This window comes from Triturus cristatus, chromosome 10 (assembly GCF_964204655.1).
Source record: "Triturus cristatus chromosome 10, aTriCri1.1, whole genome shotgun sequence".
Taxonomy (NCBI): Eukaryota; Metazoa; Chordata; class Amphibia; order Caudata; family Salamandridae; genus Triturus; species Triturus cristatus.
In genome coordinates, this window is record NC_140593.1 from 410,945,206 (window position 1) to 410,969,772 (window position 24,567).

Consider the following 24,567-nt stretch of genomic DNA (forward strand, 5'->3'; position numbering starts at 1 on the left):
TACGAATGGCTTGTTCTCTATAACTGATCAGACGTCCTCACCTACTACCTACTTTCCCAACTCAGTCTGGAGCACGCAACTTAGCGAACTAGCCACTGGTCTATCCCATCTCATGGATGAAATGCATAACCTTTCTACTATCACTAAAAAACTGCTTATCTTGCACAGAGCCACCAATGACACCGTGAACCAAATCAGTCTCCAAACGAGAAACTCCACGCCCATAAAGGATCATTCGGAGAACAGTAGTCAGTATAACCAAATCAACATCCAACACACTAGACACATACCCAAGGTCACACTCCCCAATAATATTAATCCGGGTAGCTGATTTAGATATTATGGTCCTCACAGAAACCTGGTTAAATAGTTCCTCCTCACCCATCCTCGACTTACTTGTTCCTCCTTCCCACGACCTGATACGATTAGATAGAATTGGGAAACTAGGGGGAGGGGTAGCCTGCATTTATCGTAACTCAATATCAGTCAAGCAAGCAGACTCTATTGGGCTATCTTCCTGTGATTATCTATGCATTAATATTTCAGATACTAAGCGCATCGCCAGCAAGCTACACATATTCTACCACCCCCCAGGGGATAATTTGACTTCTATTGATGAGATAATGGAGATCATGGCTTCTAATGCCAACTCACAAGTTCATCGTATCTTCTTGGGTGACTTTAACCTCCATTGGAACAACACAAACAATCATATTGTAGGTTGTCTTAAAGAGTTTCTGTCAGTACAGGAGCTATCTCAATTCTGTGACAGCCCAACTCATAACAAGGGAGAGACATTGTACTTCATCATTGCAAAACCAAACATCGTCTTACTAGAATCCATCATCCCATGCCATTGGACTGATCATTATTGCATCCTCTTCTCCATCATTAGCGAAGTTACTCAAAAAGGGGCCAACCATCAAAAAGAAGGCAATGGAAAAGGAACTTACAAAATATCAACCCCATCACCCTGTTAAACCGTTGTAACTACGCTCTGACCCCCAGGATGGACATTACTGATGTACATGACCTCACAACCTTCTACAATGACTCGTTGCTTGAAATACTGAACTCCACAGCCCCCATCCAGGAAAACAACGTATCCACTAAGATTTCCAAACCATGGTTCAACGAGGGTCTGAACGCAGAGTGTAGACACCTAAGAGTTGCAGAGTGTCTATGGAAATCCGCTTCTACCACTGATAATCTTCAGCACCTGAGAAGATTAAGGAACTCTTATAATAGGAAGATTCTTAAGGCAAAGGCAGACTTTTTCAGAACTCAGCTGAACCAAGCTAGCAACCGGCCAAAAAAACTCTTTGAAATCGTCAAGCAACAATCATGCAATACAACTAACTCTATGGAATCAAACGACCTGGCCATACCTACCTGTGAGGTGCTTGCCAATTTCTTCCACAAAAAGACTAAGTCCATCGAGCTTGATATACAATCCAAGTTGGCGCTACCGCAAACTAAGCGCCAAGATTCCAACGGTAGCGATTTATTCAAAGTACATTTTGATAATCCAGGGGAAGTCACAAAAAACAATGCGTCTTGGCACACCTTCTCGCCAATCTCTCAACAAATTATAGACAACACTCTTCAAGCAATCAACTCCTCCAATCATTTATCTGACCCTCTGCCCCGCCTTGTTCAAAATGTTAAAACCATCTATCCTACCGTTATGGGCTCAAATTGTAAATGCCTCCCTAAGTCAAGGTGTCATTCCGGACTGCCTTAAAATAGGGCAGGACACACCTATACTTAAGAAAGCTGATGCCACTCCATCTGATCTAAACAACTACTGGCCCATAACCAACATCCCTACTTTGGCAAAACTATTGGAGAAATGTGTACAAATTCAATTATGCAATCACATTGAGCGTTATAACCTCCTAGATATTCACCAATCGGGCTTCCGCCAAGGGCACAGCACAGAATCTGCACTCACCCATATTATGGATGACAGCCTTAAAATACTTGACTGCAATGAATCATGCCTACTGATCCTTCTTGATCTGTCCTCCGCGTTCGATACGGTCAAGCATGACAAACTTCTGTCCCTACTGGAACGAAGGATGGGCTCGGGCACAGGGCTGCAATGGTTCTCCTTCTTCTTGAATAACAGAACTTAAAGATTCAAGATGAGGAATTCACTCTCGCAATCCTCTTTGGTCACCCTTGGTGTTCCTCAGGGATCTGCCCTATCACCCATTCTTTTCAACCTCCTAATGGAGCCTTGGCAAACGCATTGAGATCTGCGAACATCCTGTATCATTTATATGCTGATGACACCCAACTGTATCTGAAAATCACCTTGCCAGAAGATTTCATTGCCCTCAACACTATTCTACTGAACACGCAAAGCTGGCTCACTAACAACCACCTCATGCTGAATACCAAAAATATGGAAATTCATCCTCATCTCGCCACCGAGCCACACACCAAAGCTAGACTTATGGTTAAAACACCTAACCTCCTTTGACTGCGTTCCCCTCATCATTGACTCAGCAAAATCACTAGGAATCACCACAGACAAACATCTGAATATGCAGTCGCACATCTCTAATGTCTCCATGGGAGCTAATTACAGGCTGAGTATATTAAGGAAACTCAAACCCTTCCTCCCTCTGGCTGATCTAAAAATGGCAGTACAAGCCCTTGTGCTACCCAGTTTAGACTACAGGAGCACCACCCTCTGTGGTCTTCCTAAATACAAGCTGGCTCCGCTAAGAGCAGCATTGAATTCTGCGACTAGACTGGTATCTGGAACCAAGAGAAAATGTCACATCTCTCCAACCTTGAAAGCCTTGAATTGGCTGCCCTATGAGGCAAGAATACACCTTAAAGTGGCCTGCATGACACACAAAGCAATTCACAACAATACACCTAGTTATCTGGCTGTAAAGTTGGAAAGGTCTGGAGGCTGCAGACGACTTCGTAGTGCGAGCACTCTCCTTCTGAAACCCCAATCCTTCCATAAGAAGAGAACTGGCTGTAGAGCTTTCTCAGGGATTGCACCAAGGATCTGGAACTCCCTACCTCCAGTAGTTCGTGGAATCACTTCCCTTGCCACCTTCAAAAAAGAAGTAAAAATACTACTAATGAACAAATTCATACCATAAGTCTGATTTCTATGATGTCACTGAGTCATCTTTATGATCGAAATACTTTTGCCGACTTCAAGTGGAATGGTTGAGTCCTCATTCTCTATGACGAATATTACTACCCTTACTGTTCAATTACAGTATGTAGTGTAAAGCTTAGCTAGTAGTGGGTCTCTCTTGGTTTTATCTATACACTTCTTATCCATTGGGATCCGATCGTGGTTATAATATGTATGTTTGCTAGCACACTCATCTAATGTTCTTTAACTGTATATTGCACTACGTCCTACAGTATCATGGTCCTCTATGTTTCTTAATCAGATATCTTCTATTCCTTTTGTACGCATTGACACTTTTGAATATATGTATACTACCTCAACCATTTTTGTTCTTATACTGTAAAGCGCTCTGATACCCTCGTGGGTCACGTTCGCGCTATAAAAAAACTTTATAAATAAATAAATAAGAATGTAAAAGAGTACCACAGGAAACTGATTTATGTACTCCAGCGTGCCTCTTAGAGAGGTCCCTATGCATTCCAGTGACACGGAGTCAACTGGTAATCCTCTCTCAATCTCCCTTTCCAAAGACATTTTTTATTTTCGTATGACCATTCCTGAATTGCAATATTAGTATATTTTAGCAAATGAACATGAGTAGATATGCAGGAGCTGATTTTCTGCAAGAATAGCTTAGCCTTGTAGAAACTCAGGGGCTTATTTATGAGAGGGTTGCTTCACGTTTCACCATGCAATGTGGTACGTGCATGACGCAAAGCTCTAAATCAGATTTTTGAAGCCAAGCCTCTTTGCGTGGCTCTAAAAATCTAAAGTAACTAAATGCAGAGCAAATTGCTGCATTTTGTGTCTCTGCCCTGTGAAAGCATTCCGTGACTCCCATGGATTCTGATGCATCCCCAGATTCACGAGAATTTGTAAACCTGAGGATGTGGCAATCTTACACCTTCCCACTATCTCTATTTCTCCTATTTTCTTCCTCTTTCTAAGTGTGCTGTATTCTGCAGCACACATAGAAGAATATCCTCCCAGATTGTTTGTGCTGGAAGGTGCCCCTTCCTGCACAAAAACAATCCTGCATGTTGGTTTGTGCTACGCTGCCAAAAGGGCTCTAGAGCAAGGGAAAGAACAGGAATTCACCACATTGCCCTAAATACAGCGCTTTCCTGCCCCTTACATGTCACGCAGCGCAGCAAGTTGACTTGTAGCGCTACACTGCATCACAAGCTCATTAATGAGCCCCTCAATCAATAGACCTGGATATTTATTGAGTTCGACTAATGGCTAATGACAGCATTTTATTTTTATGCCATACAAAATAAAGATCCTCCATTTGTCCTTGACACTAGACAACTGGGAAACTGGGTGCATTTAGAACTAAAACAAAATATGGGTACTCACGCTGGTCCAGTCCCAACATAATCTTGTGAGAATTGGGAATACTAACAGCGAAACACTGGCTCTAATATTGATTTGGGTGATCACATTATATTTCCAGAGGAAGTGCAAAATCCATAGGAGGATCTATCGGGAGAATTTCCTCCAAGATAATGATAGTGTGGTGGAGGAAATAAAGGCATACACCATCAATCAATCTTGTGTTTGTTTTACATATAGTTTGGGATTTTCGGCACACAATTGATTTAAGAGAGATGTATATCATAAACGAAATCAAATATTTTAACTTTTATCTACAATGCATCATTACTTGGAAAGCCCTGGTGCACAACTCTGTTCATCAGTTAACGTTAAATTTCCTGTTTCAAATTTGTAAATTCAAGCATGTACGTTTGAACATTGGGGTTGGCTGGAGTTGCGTAATTTTTTCTTACGTGATATGTGTCGTTCTGACGAGAATTACAGGTAACTAGGTTTACATGAGATTACGTTTGTATAATAAAAATTCAGTCCTAAGCACGTTGCAAGCATACATGAACGAGGAAATAGCTCATAATCGGGTTGTGAGATACCTTTGTTTATCCGTTTCTTGAAACCTTTTGGTGAACATATCTAGGCAAGCGCAGTCCACGTGACTCGGGCGCACATTTCCCATAGACATTGGTTTCTCGAGCCAAGTCTTGCTAAAGAATATTGGGCCTGTTCACACAGCCATTCAGAAGTATGTCAAGTAGTATTCCTCTGGCACTCTTTTAAATACCTCTGGAATTAGCCCCCAAAACATCTACAATGGGAAGATTTAGGGACTATTCATATACAGTTAGTACAAATAGAAAGGACTGTTCTGTCTTTGCACCTTTTCTAATAGGGAGGTATGTAAGAGTATGGAAAAGAGTACTCCTATAGTACCACTCTCAGAACTCATAGATGATTTTTTGAACGAGGACTACATTGGGATGGTTACTACCTTTTTGGAGACGGATCGCATTGAATTTGTTTTCAGGGGAGTCCTCCTAATAGGTTTTGGGGAGGGGTTATGAGAATGAGTTCCAACACACTCGTTTATCTTTTGCTGGTAATGAAAACAGCACCAAAGTAGAGAAATGTGTGTATGAATGCCCTGGCACTGATACCTGATGTGGGCTGTTGAGTTATAAGGTATGAGGCATAATATAAGCTGTCGTGCACCTGACAAAAGACCTTTAGTGGGAGAACTGACTAGGGCACTGCAAAGAATTGAGATTTCATAGCAAGCTTTTACAATATTGGTCAGTTTTGTTGCTGCAGACTAATAATGTTACATGATGCTAAGGCATCCTTTTGACAAATACATTGTTTGGCTCCATTTTCTCTTAAATCTGCTTTTGAGTGGAATTTCACTCCATATTGCCAGGTGGCGGGGTTGGACTCGCTTGCTATTCTTTATTGGTTCAGGAGTCGGTATTTCACATTATGTGAGCCAGTATTTGGTTGCCACATGTGGCAAGAGAAGGGTCCATGGTGTTAGCCCACCTTAACGTTTGCTACTGCTTCATATAAATGTTATCCTTTTCATCCACTATTTTGTGGTTACGTTATCCAGCAACCGGCCATTCCATAACTAGTCATGATCTAGGAGTATATACAATGATTTAAACTACAGAGAGTGTATTTAAACTTTAGGACCACAACACTATACTATTGACGCTTTCTCTTCTGCTGCAGGTAATCTGGCACATACGAAAACAAAGGGGGCCATAGCTTACCAAGTAAGGTCACCCCAGAAACCCACCAGTCGCGGAAAGGTAAGAATCGTAACTTCAATATGGCACCCCCTCTGGCAAAGGTTGTGTTCTCACTTCCACTAAATCTACGTAACCTCTTCTTTGATTTCTTTCTTCCTTTCCTGGTCAGCGGGATATTTTATTGATATTCAGGTCATTCAGTGAGGTAAAACACTTTTTCCTTTTTCTCTACCTGTTCTCTTTATCTTGTTTTTCTCCATCACGACATTTGTTTTAACCTGTCCTAAAATTATTTAAAAAAATTTGAATAAAATAAATGTTTGTATTGTAGCATCCAGGGCCGGCTCTAGAGCGGTGCGACCGGTGCCACCGCACCGGGTGCAGACTTTGCCTGGGGGCGCCTGTTTGCTACTTTTTATTGTTTATTAAAGCACACGCTGCCGCATTCCTGGCCTCTGGCAACTTTAAGCCAATAATAAAAATGTCAAGTTAACTCCAGTGATTAATGTTCTTCCCTGAGAGAGACCATAGTTTTGTCTAGTGGAAGTTTTTACTGCTGGAAGTTTTGAGTCCCCATGAGGTAGGGCAGCGGGTTAATATGCCTGTTGCAAAGAACTTGTACCATGCAAATCATAAAGTAAATATAACATAAATTGGTCAGTGAGTTACTGCTTTCGTCAGAGACTTCCTTTTGTTACTTTCAGTTGCAAGTTAAATTCCTAATGTAAAACAGTGAGCCACTAACTGTCAAAGGCCTGAAATGCAGACGTCAAGTATAGATTAGAGCATATTGATTTTTTCCCCTAGGCTTTCATTATCCTAATGTTTCACAAGGGGTTCATTTGGGTAGAAATCATTTTTGATTATTAATGAGAACCCACAACCATGGTGTTATCATTTGAAATTCTGAGTTTGTGCTCCTCCAGACCAAGCCCCCCAAAACTATATTGCCTACCAGTATGAATGACATATAAATCCTTCCCCTTGTAGTCCTCCGTCTTATGTAACATTTCCTTTAGATTGATTGACACATATATGATTGATTGTCTCTGTAATGTGTGTGCAATGTAAAGTGCTCTGACACTATTAATTTTCATGAGTGACACTATAAAACGAAATAAATGTATCTGAGAGAGAGTGGTTATGAAGACAGTTAAAGAGTGGTAGTGCGGGAATCCATTGCGGAGGTAGTCATTGAGGGGGGGCACCAAAATTCATTGTCGCACAGGGCGCCACCAGTGCTAAAGCCGGCCCTGGTAGCATCAGGTTCATTTTTTAAGTACGATGATCAAGAATTGGCTATATCGACTGACTATTATTGTATTCTTTGAGGTACACACATAATGGTTGGCCACCCACATTTCTGACATTTGGAAATTATGAAAGCTTAGAATGCCTAAGGTTCAGTTTCACCTTCTCCAATTCTACACCTTGTGCGCCAGTACACACTGGTCTTCTAAAAAGCACACACTCCTCCTTGGTTTAGAACAGCACACTGATTTCCCAAATTATTAATTTCTAGCCCACAGAATTAACATTTGCTTCTCAGAACATTGCATTGTAATACTTGTGCTTAATACAAAATATGTTGAGCATTAGGCCTTGAAATTAACAAAATAATGTACATATTAATAGCTAAATTAATTGTGTTCAAAAGGCACGACAATCTTTTGCGAACACTCCAGGGCATAAAAAATAATTTGCTGCTGTTCCATCTGTCCAAAAAGTATTCTGTTATGCGTGTCAGTACGCGGATTAAAGCGTATAGAATCGCCTCACAGTGGGTCAAGTGTCACTGTTTTTTGATGCTTTAAAAGGGTGCATTGTTCATATAGTAACACTGACCTTGCTCTCCGGTAGATGAAAAGGCTTATTTTAATATCTGTTTTCATGCAGGCTGAATTTATCGATACCGTCCACCACCCGAGGGAGACAACAAACATGAAATCGCAGACAGTGGCATCTTATTTTAGAGTAAGCTATTTTTCTTTATAATGATTTTGGGTACCTTCTACAGAGTGTATAATGTAGTTTCAAAACCGTAAAACAGCCCTTAAATTGGCATAGTATGAACATCATATTTCTATATTTTTATAAAATGTTTGTAGTAGAAGCTTTCACATGCTTACAGTCAACGCAGGGATGCGCTTTCTCACAGGGCCTTACCAGCTTTTGCGACTGAGATCAGATTTCTTTCTCTAATTAAGCGCGGCAGGTCAGTCATTTATTTCGCGATCAAGACATGGGTTTGACTCGAGGTCACATTTTTATGGCACCTCGCAGTCATATTACACTTTATATAACACTTCTGCGCTGCTACTCCAGAATCAAGAGTTTGAGCAGGTGACAACCATTTGTTAATCAAGTTTTGAAAATGTGGAGTAAATTTCTTAACCTCAATCCCCAATATAGACAATTTAGGGGCATATTATCAAGAAACGGCGTTAAAATTATCGCCGCTTTAGTGGCAGAAAACTGCCGCTGAAGCGGCTATAATGGGCTTGATAATATTAAGGGTGGGCGGAATTTGCGAAATTGACTTTCGCAAATTATCGCGAAATTGCGCAAAATCTCCGCGAGCATGCGAAACTTTCGCGAAGATGCGGAGATTGCTTTTCCCGCCCGTTCGCGATGTGTTTTTGCGTGCTCGCGGGAAAATATATCTCCAACTTGCTCATGATGTGGCCATCTTGCTCGTGATGCTTATTTCCTGTTCGCGATCGCAATGACGTGTTCGCGATCGCAAACTCTTGCGGGATAGCGCGACCGGCTACCAACAATCCAACATCTTGTGGCACGCGCGAACGGATAGGAAAACTCTTCGGCGAACGCAGGGTCCCGGTAAGTCACGACCGCGCGCGTGAGAATGCATTTTTAAAGCGCGAACAAGAAAAATACTTCCGTTTCGCGGCAGGTTGCGAAAGTTTTTACATTTTTGCGCTCTCCGCAGAACGCAAAAATGTCAAAATATCGCAAATTCCGCAAGCGGAATGAAATTTACCGCCCAGGCCTAGATAATATGCCCTTGAGAATTCCCATAGATGCCCATGTTCTGGTGTCAACACGGGCTTCTATTGGAATTCTCTGCGGCATATTATCAAGCCCATTATCGCCACTTTAGCTGCAGTTTTGTGCCGCTAAAGCGGCAATAATGTTAACGCTGTGCTTGAGAATATGCCCCTTAATGCTTTCAGTACAGACACACTGCTCTAATGTCTCTCTATCATGTTGAATGATTGCATACATTGGGATCGTAAGCTACTCTTGTTTAAGGGTATTACAGACCTAACTGGGGACCAGTATCCCTCTGTGAGAGAGAACAGTTCAAAACTCCCTCAGTGAGCTTGAAACTCAGAACTTAGAAACTCTACAAATAACACTCAAACATCCATCAACTAGTTGGGCTTTATAGGTTAAAATTAAAAGTGTACAATTAAATATTATATACAAAGTTCAAATATGTACAAAATGTTGTGCGAAAATAATATTCGGGACACCCTTGAGAGGACCTTGCATACTACATGGTGCACATGCTTAAGGAACATCACAGGGGTCTACTAACACCCTGAATGCAGACCACCAGTTGGCGGCTCTCTGAAAGTGACACTTAGGGCCCGATCCTGATGCGGTTTGGAAAGCTTCCCGACCGAATCGGTTTGGGAATGGTTTCTGACCCGCTCGGATCGGGAGAGTCCAACCGACCGAGTATGATGCATCCGGATGCTTCCAGATACGATTTCGTTGGACTCCCATTGATTTCAATGGGAGCATATGTTCCTAACTGCATCATAATTGGGCCCTCGGTCGGGAAGACGCATTCCCAATCCGATTCGGAAGGAGCAAATGCTATTAGGAGGCTTTCCTAACCGCATCAGAATCAGGCCCTAAGTGGTAGAGGGGAGATGTGGTTGCTCTAGATTTGGTAGGGAGTCCCACCTCCCAGCACTCTGCACCCCCTTGTTGATACCCCAGCATGGAGGAGAACAGTACAAAAGCTAAAGAGTTGAAGGCGGAGTAGAATGCACCTGATTGACAGTTGAACTGTTGTCTGGGGTGTGATGGACCCACTCTCAAATTTTAATCTTGGATCTTTTCCCTCAACACTGTCTCCAGAACTCGCAGCACTAGCCTCCTTCCTCCCGTTTGAGCCAGTAGAGTGTGAACTTGCAGAGGACCTTAAAAGTAGGGAATTCCCCTTGGTCTTTGGCAGACTTGTCTCTTCTATTTTTTTCAAATCAATCTGATTAAATTTCAATTAATTTCATCGTCATTTTCAAATGAATTTGTTTTTGTGCTTTTTTACTTTTTTACATTGCCATTTTTATTTCTTTTTGTTTGCAGATTGCATTATTTCTAATTAGGAGACTCTGTGTTTTCTTCTTTTGCCGCTCCTCTCCTCTGCTCTGAATGCCCCTTGTTTTCCCTTCTCTTTTCATATGCTTTGACTTTTAGGTCTGGTGTTAGGCAAAAACTTTTGACTTCTAAAATTAAACATATAAAATACTTACATATAGGGAATTTCAGCCAGCCCCTTCATCGATTGGCCTTTTATTGTGTCATTCACATTTTTGTTCTACCCACTCCAGCAAACCGTATAGGGGAATTGGTCAGCCTACGTCATCCATTGGGCCTCTTTACTGTCAGTGGGGGCATTTTGCCCATTGATTATGTGTCCGCACCTGAAAGATAATGCAGATATGTGAAGTAGTCCATTCTTCCAGCCACCTCCCCTACACCACTGACCAACATTCCAGGGAGCATCATATGTGTGGACAGTGAGGCTGGGAGCAGATTAGAATTTCCCTCAAAAGGCAGTGATTGTACCTTTGAGAATGGCGCTCCCACGAAGAGCTTTCTGAGGCACTCTTTGGCACAAGAGTTGTTCAAGTTATGTAGAATTAGTCCCAGTGCCTGGGCTCAGCTAATCCACTGCAGATTGGTGGCTTACTATTTTTCTCCTTTTAAAGTACCTCATTCTTTTTGCCTTCTTCTGCTGTAATGTTACCTCATCACAATTTTGGTGGCTGTTATCTCCCTCTTCTTAGTCTTCGCACCCGAGAGTGGGGGAAGGGGGGGGAGTGAAAATGAGAAGCTTTGTGACCTGCCATCACCGTCAGTAACTGTCCACACTAATAGTTTTGTGGCCCGTATCAGCACATAGTTCGGACACCAACTGTGTTACGGGTCAATGCATTTTCTTCCACAGTGATCATTTTAAAAATTGATTTCCTGGTGCGGGCACTGATTACAAGCCGAGCTGCATTTGAAGTGTTTCGGATATGCTGTGACCCCTTGGTGTGACCCCTTGAATGGTGAAGGCATATGTCCGGATGTGTCAGCAGCTCAAGAATAAAAGTTTAAAGCCCCTAACCTTGAATATCGGCCAGCAGGGAAAACGCCGGGTTGAGGAGTCTCCCTACTCCCCTGGGCGCAACCCCCCACAGAGCAATAAACACTACTATGGAAGGGAGCACCCCAGGGAAAAGGGAAGGGGACAAAATAACAAATACTGCTGTGGTGATGGCGCCTTGTCTCCCGGAGTCTGGTCTGGGGTTCTGGACGTCTCCACTGATCACTTCATGTAAATTTACTGCATAGAAAGGAAGAGAGAAGTGTATGAGAGGCTGTACGGGAAAGGGTTTACAAACACACGTGACTGGTAAGTAACGGTTCATTCACTCACTTGTGCCAAATGCACTGTACACGTCTCTCATGGATTAGAACCCCCATCATGAAGACATCAGATCATTCAAAGAACCTTCACCAACTACCAGGACCCAGTATGTTCCAGAGTCAAGTATCTCTACAGTCACTAGCACGTAGTTCAGAGATAAGGACCCCTCGACTGGTAGATAAAGGAGGGCAAATAGGATTCCACCAAGGCAATGCCCCCAACCGCTGCTTAACTCACAGCGTGGAAACAACAGGAGTAGAAAATAACCTTTTTTTAAGGCAATGCACCCCACCTCTGTTTTGGGCTCACAGCGAGAGTGCGCGTAGATCGTGTCTGCATTCACAGGTTACAAACGCACTAGCCGCTGTTGAATCACAGCGCAGGTGCTTTCCAAAATATGCACCTGTCCGCGGTTCATAAAACACCGCGAGGTGCTAGTTGGTAGTAGGCGCTAAATGTCAAACTCCAGCGCGCAGGGAAATTAAAAGTGTTACAGTTAGTGGGGGGAGCCTTCCGACGCTTCACCCCCGACCGGGACTATGGTACCTGGGAACTCCCCGAGCCGGGAGTTGGGAACAAAGAAGTTCAGGAAGCAAAGAGCTACGCCGTGCTCATCGGCATCTCCTCTTCTTCGGATGAGCCGCAAACAAGCCACGAAGTGTTCCAGGAATCCAGCGGGGAATACCTTCTGCTTACTTTGTCCGAAATCCAGGCAAGATTGTCAAGCACCTCCCTCCGGAAGAAGAGGTGCTTTATAGAGGCGGAATTTTACAAGGAAGTCAAATCCGGTTTTCCCTGATGCGCCCAAAAGGCTAATGGGAGATGTAGTGTTTCGGGCACCTCATACACACAGACCGGTGTACTTTCACACATGAGAGGGAAACGCTGCACGTGGGTGGATTACTCCACTATAACACATTACATAATAAAAGAAAAATATTAGCACACACTCCACAGACCGCATTTTAGCATTACGCAGTGCCATGTACACAGGTTACTCCTGCTAGACTTTGGGAAGCTTCTAGATGGATGACATTGTGCAACACTCACTTTTCACCTGGCAGCAACAGCAAACAATTCAAGAGAATGCCATGTGATGTGCTATCAGCAGTTTCAATACAAAAACTAAACAGTAGGCCCCATGCCTGCCACCGAAATGGGATAGTGCAGATCTGTTGACAAGCTCGTAATGTAATCTGTCAATGTGCAGTTGTTGAGTGTATATCTGCTGTCTATCTGAGACTGCACGCTTTAGACATAGAAAGTGCCAGAGTGAGTGCTCACGTGTGTTTGTGCAAGCGCCAATATGAGAATGCTTGGAGGTGTGCCAGTGTGAAAGTGCTTGTCCAAGAGCCTGTGTGCAGGTGGCAGTTTGAGAGTATTGGGTGCCACTTTCTGTGTGTATGTCACAGAATGGGTGAGCCCCTCAGTGCCCAAGAAAGTAAAATAGAAAGTAAATAGGCTGCTGATCCTAAGTGTGTCAATGCATATATGTTTGTTTATGGGCTGTGCACATTTTATGTTTTTTTGTGCTCATGTGAAAATTCCGGTGTGGGTAAAATGAGCTGAGCGTATTTACATGCACACATTTGCCTGCATGCATATAATTGTGTGTATCCAAGTCCATATCCTTTATATGTGAACATTCACCAGGGCTTTATGTTTACATATGTCCATGCACCTGTGTCTATGTGCATCTTGTTTAGTGTATGCTTGATTTTAGCTCTGTTGTTAGCCAAGATCGCTTGATTTTACTAAAAAATGTATATATATATATATATATACACACACACACACACACACACACACACACAGAGGTTCACCGTCGTCGCAGAAGAAGATATTATCAAAAAGTGAAAAGCTTATAAGTTCCAAAGGGACAAGAATGATTATCAACAAGGGCAAGTCTTCACCTTTGCCAAAAAGTTTGATGTCTTTAAAACTTCAATGAAAACAGCGTAAGTATCAGGCAGTAACTCAAGTTCCAATGCTGCTGCTGCCACTGCGCAATCTACCTCCTCAATGTCCGATCTTAGTTCCATACCGGACAGTGAATCGGACAACGAGCCATCTAGAAATAATACAGGATTGGGGTTTACAAGGTTCTCCCTGGTGCAGGAAGTGGACTGCCTGCGCCAGGACCGAAGGGCTACATTAAGACCTCGGAGTATCAACAGCAAAGGCGCCAACAAGCAAATAGACAGCGCCGTCAGAGAAGGCAATGCCACCACAAGCAGCAACTCAAACACAAATATATATAACAAAAAATCTTTTACCAAGAAGAAATGGGTTCGCAAGTGACGCCTCCAGTTGACAAATTGCCATCACAATCTGTGATAAACCTTACCAGCACACCTTTAAGCACATCAGAAATACAAATTCTATTATTAGGGTTATCGTATAGCCCTGCCAGTGATTTCGACTATGCCCAAACCCGCATTGACCTCTTTAAGTATACCAGAAAGTTGAAATTACGGAAATTCCATCGTCTCAGAGGTAATCAAGTTCACATAGGGGCTGTTGTAGAGAATCCGTCCCATGTTGATTCACCCGCGCTAACGGTTAAAGATCTGCCGTTATTAATGGCTTTACAATCCCTACATGAGGAAAACACCTGTAGTGATGAATCAATCATGTTGAACAAACTCGGTGAGACTAAGTTTAAACCAAAGTCTACGTTTACTCCGGTCACACTGCATGACAATCTGGATATTTTTCAAGAATTGGTTACAGCGGAACTAAAGAAACTATGTTCCAATACAAATCTGGTGCATCATAGAATGACTGCACAAAACAACAAATACATACAATTGATGAAGAAAATCCAGTTAAATGACAATATCATAACAAGACAAGCAGACAAAGGAGGCAACGTAGTGCTATGGCCCCGTGATCTATATCTTGAAGAGGCTTAATATCAACTAAATGATCGCCAGTGCTACAAAAGAAGTGACATTAGAACAGTCAAACAATCATGGTATGACTTCTACACTAAATTGGTAGCTTGGAAGAGTGCGGGCCTATTGAGCCAAGATGAGTTCAAGTTCTTAAAAAACGACCACCCGGTCATTCCGGCAATGTACTTTATTCCTAAAGTACACAAGGACCCTGACAAACCACCGGGCAGGCCCATTATCTCAGCTCGTCAAAATCTTACTGAGAACACTTCCAAATATGTAGATGCTTTTTTACAAGAACATGTTAAATCTTTGCCTTCTTTTGTTCAAGACACTGGGGATTTCTTACGCAAATTGAAAATGGTTGATTGGCATGAAGAATATTTATTAATGACATTGGATGTTACATCCCTTTATACTTGCATACACCATTAGGATGGCATCAAGGCGCTAGAGTATTACTTGGGTACCAGGCCTATGCAGTTCTACAACCATAACAAAATGCTGGTATCATTGATATCGACTTGCCTTAACAATAATTTCTTCATGTTTTCTAGCCAGGTTTTCCAACAGATCAGAGATGTTGCCATGGGGGCCTGCTTCTCCCCAAGCTACGCTTACTTACATATGGGGCTTTGGGAGGAGCAGGTCCTCCGTGGTGACTTAGTACAGGTTTTTTCTGAACATGTGGCACACTGATTTAGATACAGCAATGATGTGTTTTTAATCTGGAAAGGGTCCAGTCAGCAGGCCCTCCATTTCATCGATGTGATTAACAACAACTGTATCAATTTACATTTCACTGGCCATATTAGCAGTACTAAGGTGTGCTTTCTGGACGTAGAAGTCTTCATTCAGAACAATAAATTGGAGACCAAACTATTCAGAAAATCCACCGCCGGCAACACCGTACTGCACGCTACCAGCCATCACCCAGGTCACCTTATACGTAGCATTCCCTTTGGGGAAATGTTGCAGATAAGCCGCATTTGCAGTACTCAGGTGGAATGTGACATAGCTCAAAAGTCCAGTAAGGAAAGGTTCCTGGCTAGAGGCTGTTCTAAAGAATTGGTCAATAAAGCTATAAGTAAGGCCAATTGTATCTCTAGGGAAGTAGCCCTTAGCAACAAAAGATCTATGACAGCCACTCAAGTTGATGAGATCAAGTCAGTCACTAGATTAATATTAACATTCAACAGGCAGCACCAGGCTCTGCGTAAAATTCTTAGTAAAAATTGGAGCCTGGTTTGCAATTTTCCTGTCATTGGTAGTCTTGTGTCTGCTACTCCAGACATCACATTTCGTAAAGCAAGATCAATGAGTGATGCTCTGGTTAAGAGCAGCCCCGAACTGTTGGTCAATAAATCTTGGATCAATAGCAGAAAGGGGTTCATCAAATGTACTGCCTGCAAAGCTTGCAGGCAGGGGGTGAACAAAACATCATATGTAGTTCCATTCAAAGAGACCCCAGTTTCCATTCCAAGATTGCTCACTTGCAAGACTGATTTTGCAGTTTATGTGCTGGAGTGTCTGTGTGGCCTGCAATATGTTGGTAGTACCAAATTGCAGGTCCACAAGAAGATACTCCAGCACATAAGACCAATCAGAGGTAGTGACGCCTCTTATCCTGTGGCACGCCATTTCAAGGAGTTCCACAACAACAACTCAGAACTTCTAAAGTTCTTTGCAATAGATTCTGTTATGCCACTCAGAAGAGGTGGAAATCGTGAAGCCCGCCTCTGAGCATTGGAAACCCGATACATTTTGATATTAGACACTAAGACCCCTAATGGTTTGAATGCCGTTCATGGTTTCAGTACAGCGTCTTCTATCTATGAATTGCTTTAACAATGCAGCCTCCTCCCATGTATTTATATATCCCCCCCACACTGCCCTGGGGACCGCCACCCCCCGGGGCTCTAACATAATATAGACGGGGGGCTCACGGGCTCCTGCAGCCCCGGGGACCGCCACCCCCCCGGGGCTTCTTAAAAATGGGTGGGGGGGGCTCTCAGGCCCCCCCAGCCCCAGGGACCGCCACCCCCCGGGGCAACTTCAAAATGTGGGAGGGGGGCAACATGGCCCCCCGCCTGGAGCCTTGTACAGGCCCTGGGGACCGCCACCCCCCAGGGCCGGCTCCTGCAGTGTCCCGGAGTGCCCACCCTGCCATTGCAAACTGCTTTGCTTCATTGAAGCGAGAGCAGGGAAACCTGAGCATTATGCTATTAGCCAACGTTTTTCTTTAATACTGGCGAGGGTTCAGCAGCTACCCCAACAATACCATTTAAATGCTTGTTTTAACTGAAGTTCCCCCTTTTTACTCTCCTCTTTTACACAAGTATCTTTCTTCTACAAACCGTATCGATTCTTGAGTTTGTCTCATGGTGTTCCCAACCTTGTAAATCCTTGCATAGAGTTTCTTCATTCTCTTTTCCCTGCTCAGTTGTTCGATATCCTTCATAAATCTTCTATTGTGATTCATGTTCTTTTTGCAGCAGTCCTGTAATGTACAGATACTTTCAAAGTTGCAGTGCATAAGGACATTGCCTTGAACTTGTTGCCTTTTCTTAAGAGACAATTGTTAGTTAAAACTGCACTTCATTTTAGCTTATTTTTTATTGTTTTTACATTTAAACAAATGCAGTGCTACAAATATACCTGTTCATCCTTGGTCAAAATGATTTCAAAATGGGATGAAACAACATTCTCTATGATTATAAAGGCCAGGACTTGCAAAAACTACACAAAATGTTTACTAACTTATTATATAGTTTAATAAAAGTTTTACAGTTGCCCTATACTGTTTCATACATAGGATCTCCCCCCTCTGATTCTGGAGTCCCCAATGGTAAAGTATAGGATAAGGTAAAACAAAAAAGTAAACATATTTTATGTTAAATACTCGTGTAAATGTGTGTGTGTGTGTGTATATATATATATATATATATATATATATATATATATATATATATATATATATATATATATATAATATATATAAAACGATTCCTCGTTCAGAGCAGTTTTCTCCAAGACAAACTGAGAGTGGACCCAGGTATAGAGCATAGATTTTATATTTATTCACGCACAAACAATTCCGCCATAACTCGTTTTTGGCAGTTACCTGCCTTGTGACAGCGTTATCCAGTTTGATCGCATTATTTAAAGTGACCATGCATACCAGCCAATTAATGGAAATGGAAAAATACATGCATGTATAAAGAAAATGTCCACCTATTGACAATATGAAATGCTTGCTCAAATGCACAATGTAAATTGTAAAATACTATTATAAAACCACTGAAATGCATATGATACATATTGCCAAATATGTAATTTTAGGCATTTAATCCAGGTTGATACTTTTTTCATGGACCTGAAAAATACTTTGCTTAAATGCTTAAAAATCACTAATATTCAAAAATTTAAATCCATACTACATTGGCTAATTACAGCCCTCTAAAGTGCAATCTCTACTAAGGGGCCGATTCCGATCCGGGTCGGAAAGCACTCCGACCGAGTCGGATCCGGAGTGTTTTCCGACCGAGCCGGACCCCTACAGTCCGACCGAGCAAGTACGATGCGCACGTATGCTGTCGGACTCGGTTCGGTCGGACTCCCATAAAAGTCAATGGGAGCCGGTCGTACGACACGTACATGGGCTCCCATTGACTGAATGGGTACGTCTCGAACAAGTGCGCCCCCTACAGTGGGTACGCGTCGGTGCCACCCGCACCATACATGCCTATGTTGGGGAGACCCATAGGTCTCCCCCTGTGTCCGAGTTGTAGGGCTGCGGGTGTCAGGGGGTCCGACGCAGACCCCCAAAGTCCGACTCCGGGAGCTTTTGCGAGCCGGACACTCCGGCTCGCACATGCTGTCCGACGCGTGCATCGTACTGGCTCGGTTGTAAATCGCATCCATTGCACGCCACGGTTAGCCTCCGACCGGGACGTACGGAGCGGTTCGGACCCAGAAATGACTCGGTCGCTGAATTTCATGTAGCTCGCATCGTACTTGCTCGCTCGTACAGCTGTACTAGTCGGCTGGAAAACACGCGTATGGCCCGTAGTTTTTCAGGCCGAACCCGATTCGGTGCCCTTCCGACCGAGATCTGAATCGGCCCCTAAGTGTTCTACATTTTTCAAAAGTGCTAAAACAAGTAAAGTGCTAGTGCTAAAAAGAATTATAAATGTATATATCTAATATTGGCAGCAGCATCCACTAATGACCTAATATCTTTTTATGTTTTGTATGATGCACTGATAATATAAATAAAGTGCAAAAATGGCATGTGCAAACTAGGCAAATGTACATGGGGCAGTATTCATAATTCCAATCTTAGAGCCGTTGATTCCCACAATTGTAAACATAGACATATGAATATGCAAATAAATAGATAAAAACATATAAATATAAGTATAAATGCAACTCAATTGCCTAAGAACTGGATAAAATGTATCGCACAATCTAAAATGTATCAACAATTAATCTAAAATTTGAAATGATCCAGATGAACATCAGATCGGACATTAGCCAATTGTGCACGTTGATTCTAAAAGTGTATATTTAGTTAAAGACAAAATCCACATATAAAAATTATCTAAAACCATCTATACACTAAAATTTAAATAGATTGATACAAGAAGAGCATAGAATATAATATTAGAATCTCTGCATATTTGGAATTTTTTGTTTTGGACCGATTTTACAGATATGTGTACAGATCCTCACTAGTATTGAGGCACCCAGAATGTTTTGTATCCTACTTCTAATATATAGCGAATCTCAAGGCGCCTCAATTTAGCTTCCCTGTCACCTCCTCTTTTTTGTGGCGGTACCGCATCAATCACAAAATATCTCAAATGCTTAAGACAACTTTCATGGTGCTCGCTAAAGTGTCTTGCCACAGGGTAACTAGGGTCATTGTTGGTCATTGCCCTTGTATGCTGTAAAATCCTTTTGTGTACAGCCAGTTTGGTGCTACCTATATAAGCTAGATTACAGCTACATTCCAGAACCTAGATAGCATGATCTGTTCTGCATGTTAATTGTTGATTGATAACCTGTAACCTATCATTGAAGGCTGTATGAAATGAAGTTTTATTAATACCAAACTGACATGCTTTGCAGTTCAAGCACTTGTAAAACCCTTTCCTGGCTGAGAGCCATATTCCTACTTCTTGATCCTTGGGATTGCTCTTAACTAGTGCATTGCCCATAGATGCAGTTTTTCTGTATGTAATGGCAGGCTTTTTAGGGAGAAGTTCACCTATTACTCGATCGTCCAATATAATGGGCCAGCTACGTCTTATAATATCTCTAAGCTGTTTCTCCTGCCTAGAATATGACATAATGAGTCTAATAGGTTCACTGGATACATCCATATTGTTACTGGCTACACTCTGAGGCTTAGCTTTATATTTGAGTAGGTCTTCCCTCGCTTTCTGCCTTGATTTCACCATGGCTGCTTCTATAGTTTGAGTTCTATACCTTCTCTCCAAAATTCATTCTTTGCTCTCCATTTGTTTAACTTTACAATCGATTTCATTGCTGCATATCCTCCATATTCACAGCATTTCCCCATAGGGAATGCTTTGTATTCGATGGGGAGGATTCGTGTAATACAGTGTTCCCAGCAGTTTCTTTACGATACAGGGATGTCATATATATAATATATATATATAATATTGTTGGCTACAGTGATTTGCTCATCTAAGAATTTCATGCTCACATCACTAATGCAAGAAGTAAACTTTAAATTTACATCATTAATGTTGAGCAATGCAATGAACTCATTGGAGCACTGTTCAATACCGTGTCACACAATAAACAGATAATCTATAAATCTGAGCCAAGAAATTACTTTTTCCTTATAGATGTGTTTAAACTCCCTCTTGAGGACCAGCTCCTCCCACCAGCCCATGAACAAGCATGCATAGCTGGAGGAGATGCTGACCCCCATCGCCACTCCCTGTATCTGTTGGTACATTTGATTCTTGAAAAGGAAAAGATTATTTTCCAGACCAAAAGTCAACATATCAATTAACATCCTGTTATGTTCTGCAAACCTCAATGGTCTGCTAGCCAAATAATGCTCCACAGCTCTTATTTCATCATGAGTCCTTATACACGTATATAGTGAGGATACATCCAGGGCTATCAAATAGTATCCCATTTGCCATTGAATGTCCTTGATTTTCCAAAGGAAATCACTCGTATCTTGTACATAAGACTCTAAATTGTGGACATGCACCTGTAAGAAAAAGTCAATGTATCTTGACATATTCTCCAGTGGCCCGTCTCACGCCGGTATAATCGGTCTTCCAAGTGGCTTGTGTATGTCTTTGTGTACCTTAGGGATAAAATATACCTTAGGGACGGTGGGATGTTCCTTTTTCAGGTAATTGTATTCCTCGTTGTGCAACATGCCCAGACTTTTCCATGCCAGCAGCTTTGTAAAGAAAATGTCCTATGTGCTTTTGAATTTTTGAAAAGAGCTTTTTCTATAGCACTCAGTGTTGTTAAGCTGGTCCAATGCCTCATTCATGTAATCCTGCAAGGGCCACAAGACAATGTTCCCCCCTTTGTCAGAATTCCTGACTACCACCTCCTTTTCCTTTTACATTTTTTAATCAATTGGCCATATTTTCTTTCATGATTAGAAACTTTTCTATTGGCTTTGTTGATGTTAATATTCAATGTTTTCACTTGTGCCACTATTTGTTCATTGAACACATTTAAAGAATCCCTTGGCATGATTGGAGTAAATTTGGATCTTTCTTTGAAGTGGGTAACTGGTTTGGCACAGGTCTCTTTTCCTGGTAATCCACAGCCCGGAAAGTCATTACTGTGTTCTTCCTGTGTTCCTTCTTCTCTTGAGACTCTGTTCTCCTTCTCTAAATCATGAAGGTCCTTCAAAACATTGGAATCAGCAGCTATCAAGTTTGAAGTATTGCAGATGTTTGTTGCTGACGTACTATTATTTGGTTCTTTTGATTGAGACAGTAGCTGGTGAAATTTCTTCCGCTTGAGCTTTCTTATGAATCTGTAAATATCAGCTCGGGTCTGCATATAGTTAAAATTAGTCTCAGGACAGAATGATAGACCCAGAGAAAGCAGTTGTTGTTCCACTGCATTGAGATCTACATTTGCTAAATTGATGATGGTATTAGCATTAGTTGGTGCTTTGTGATACTGTTTTGCCATGAATAATTGCGCTTCCAGGCCCCCCGTCCACGAGCCGGACGCTTGCTGCTGGCGCTTTCTGGCTGCTCGTCTTCTCTACCTCCTTCTCTGGGTCTGTCTGTTTTTGCCGGTGCGTTTCTTGGGCGCAGCGTTTTCTTTCTGCTGCACCTCATATAACCAGTTTTTCCCCAACGTTAATTTGATAGCACTTTGATTGGATCGGTTTCTTTGACCCTCTGTGTCTGACTCACTTTCAAGCACAAAACTGAGATCAGAGGTTGATGTGGCCTCTACTAGTGGTTGACTTTTGTCCTCCTGGTGTGTCACCTGCATCCGTTTGTTTGCTGTAGCCTTTCTGAAAGATTTGAATTTATGAGCGAAGGTAAAGATTTGCCCATTGGCATAATCTTCATTGTCCCTTCTAAACTTTTAGGTTTTCCTTTGTTTTATTTTGTCCTCCTCTTTGTTCAATCTGGTCATCATTTCATCATGAAATTTTAGTTTCTGCTGGGAATCGGCAAGCGCCTTGATTTCTTCATCGAGAGTGTAATTTTTTGTCTGGAGGTCACTGTCTGCATATTTCACCAATATTGGCCCCAGTTTGCGTGAGGACTCCATGTTACGTTCCGCCCATTGGACCATCATCTCGGGGTTCGGTGTCTCGTAACTCGGGGCAATCATTATTCTCAGGCCCCTGGGGATTCTTCCTACATCCAGATATTTCTGTAGTGACTTGGATTTCCACCACTTTGACATATCTTGGCGCATAAGTTTCTCCAAAATCCGAAATTTATCCTTGAGGGTTTTTGCCCCTCTGCTTGCCTCTTCGCTGGCACCTTTGCTGACCTCATGCTGCTCTGAGGGAGAGTCCGAGAACATCGCCTCAGCAGCTGACTCGCGATCCTGCAACGCTGCAGCAGACATTTTTGGCGTCATTCAATAATATATATTTTGATTCTCAGGGTGGTCCCCCAGACTCGTGTAGTCCTGCTGGAGGAACACACCCAAGTTGCACACCTCCCCCCCTGCTCAACCGTACACACTGTCCCGTACCTTGTTTGAGGTGGTTTACACGATGCGCCCACTTCACGCAGCTATATATGTTTATATATATATATATATATATATATATATATATATATATATATATATATATATATATATATATATATATATATATATATATATATATCCTTAAAAGCGAAGCTCCTTCTGGACAGCTGGCCCCCATGGAAAGTGGCGTACACCCCAGCGGAGCGTGCTGGCAATCCTCAATGCAAAAATCCAAAGTAGGTACGCTCTCAGTCAATGAAACAAATTCTCACGAATAAATGCGACTAGGCTTTATTCCACACAATGCGTTTCAACTGCATCCGCAGCCTTGAGCAAGGCTGCGGATGCAGTTGAAACGCGTTGTGTGGAATAAAGCCTAGTCGCATTTATTCGTGAGAGTTTGTTTCATTGACTGAGAGCGTACCTACTTTGGATATTTTTGCATATATATATATATATATATATATATATATTATATATATATATATATATATATATATATATTTAAAATCAAGAACATTTTTATAATTAAAGCCAACAGCACTATTAACAATTTTGAATGAATGGTTTGATTAATTTTAAAATAATGTTTTAAAAAAATCCATATTTTATTATGAATTATTCATTGTTAACGGTAATGTATCAAATTAATTAAAAGTAATTTAGCTAAATTTGAATAAAATGTATCTAACAATGTATACAATACACAAGGTGTTGAAATATCTCATAATTAAATAATAAATTACTTCTTTTTGCATATTTTATATAATTTGTAACATTAAATCATATTTAAAATCCTTTTGGTTTTTATTTGAAGTCTCAACCTCCAATATGTTCTATGGGAGAGTGTTGCAGTATCAATGGTTGGCCATGTGTGGTGATGCCCTCCAGCTGAAATAATATACAACTATTTTGGGTTCCTTTTTAGCTGTAGTACTTTAGAAGTTTAACTTGTGAATTGCAATGGGCTTTCTCTTTTGTGAGTGGGTGTATGTCCATCCTTAAACACCTCCCTAATTCTACCTAAACTCCTTTGTACTCTTCTTCCATTTAATATTAAGTATTCCCCTTTTTCTAGCCACTCTCCATGGTCACTCCCACATTAACTATTCCGTAGTAATCTTTTGTGTGTGAGGATCTCCCAATAGAAGAGATAGGAGAGATGGAGATTTACATTCGTACGTTTGTGAATTCGCATTTTGTGGAACTTTAGTAGTATTATTGTAGTACTATTCAGCATACTATAAAATGTAGTTTGTGAATACCCCTGTAGTTTCTGAAGTAATAGCCTTACATTTCTGTTAAACTTATAATTGCAAGATGCTTTGTGACCTATTTCCATTTTAATTGCACCTATAAAATAATGTTAGAGTGCTTAGTAAATGTGAAAGCCTCCTCAGAATAAAGAACAATTGAGAAATAAGCAGTAGGTTGTATCTTCTCATGGACATTTTAGTGCGTGGTACTCAATCTGTTGATTCAGGCTTTCAGTTTTTTCAAGCATCA

General features: G+C 41.7%; 1 protein-coding gene across 1 annotated transcript in view; it reads left to right on the forward strand.

Annotated features, from left to right (window-relative positions):
• Positions 1–24,567, forward strand: part of MYO3A (myosin IIIA) — a 1,336,625-nt gene that overhangs the window by 753,867 nt on the left and 558,191 nt on the right. The window contains exons 23-24 of the mRNA XM_085630108.1: positions 6,230–6,309; positions 8,146–8,223. Of these exons, the coding sequence (XP_085486234.1) occupies positions 6,230–6,309; positions 8,146–8,223 (158 nt within the window). The remainder of the gene's footprint in view (positions 1–6,229; positions 6,310–8,145; positions 8,224–24,567) is intronic.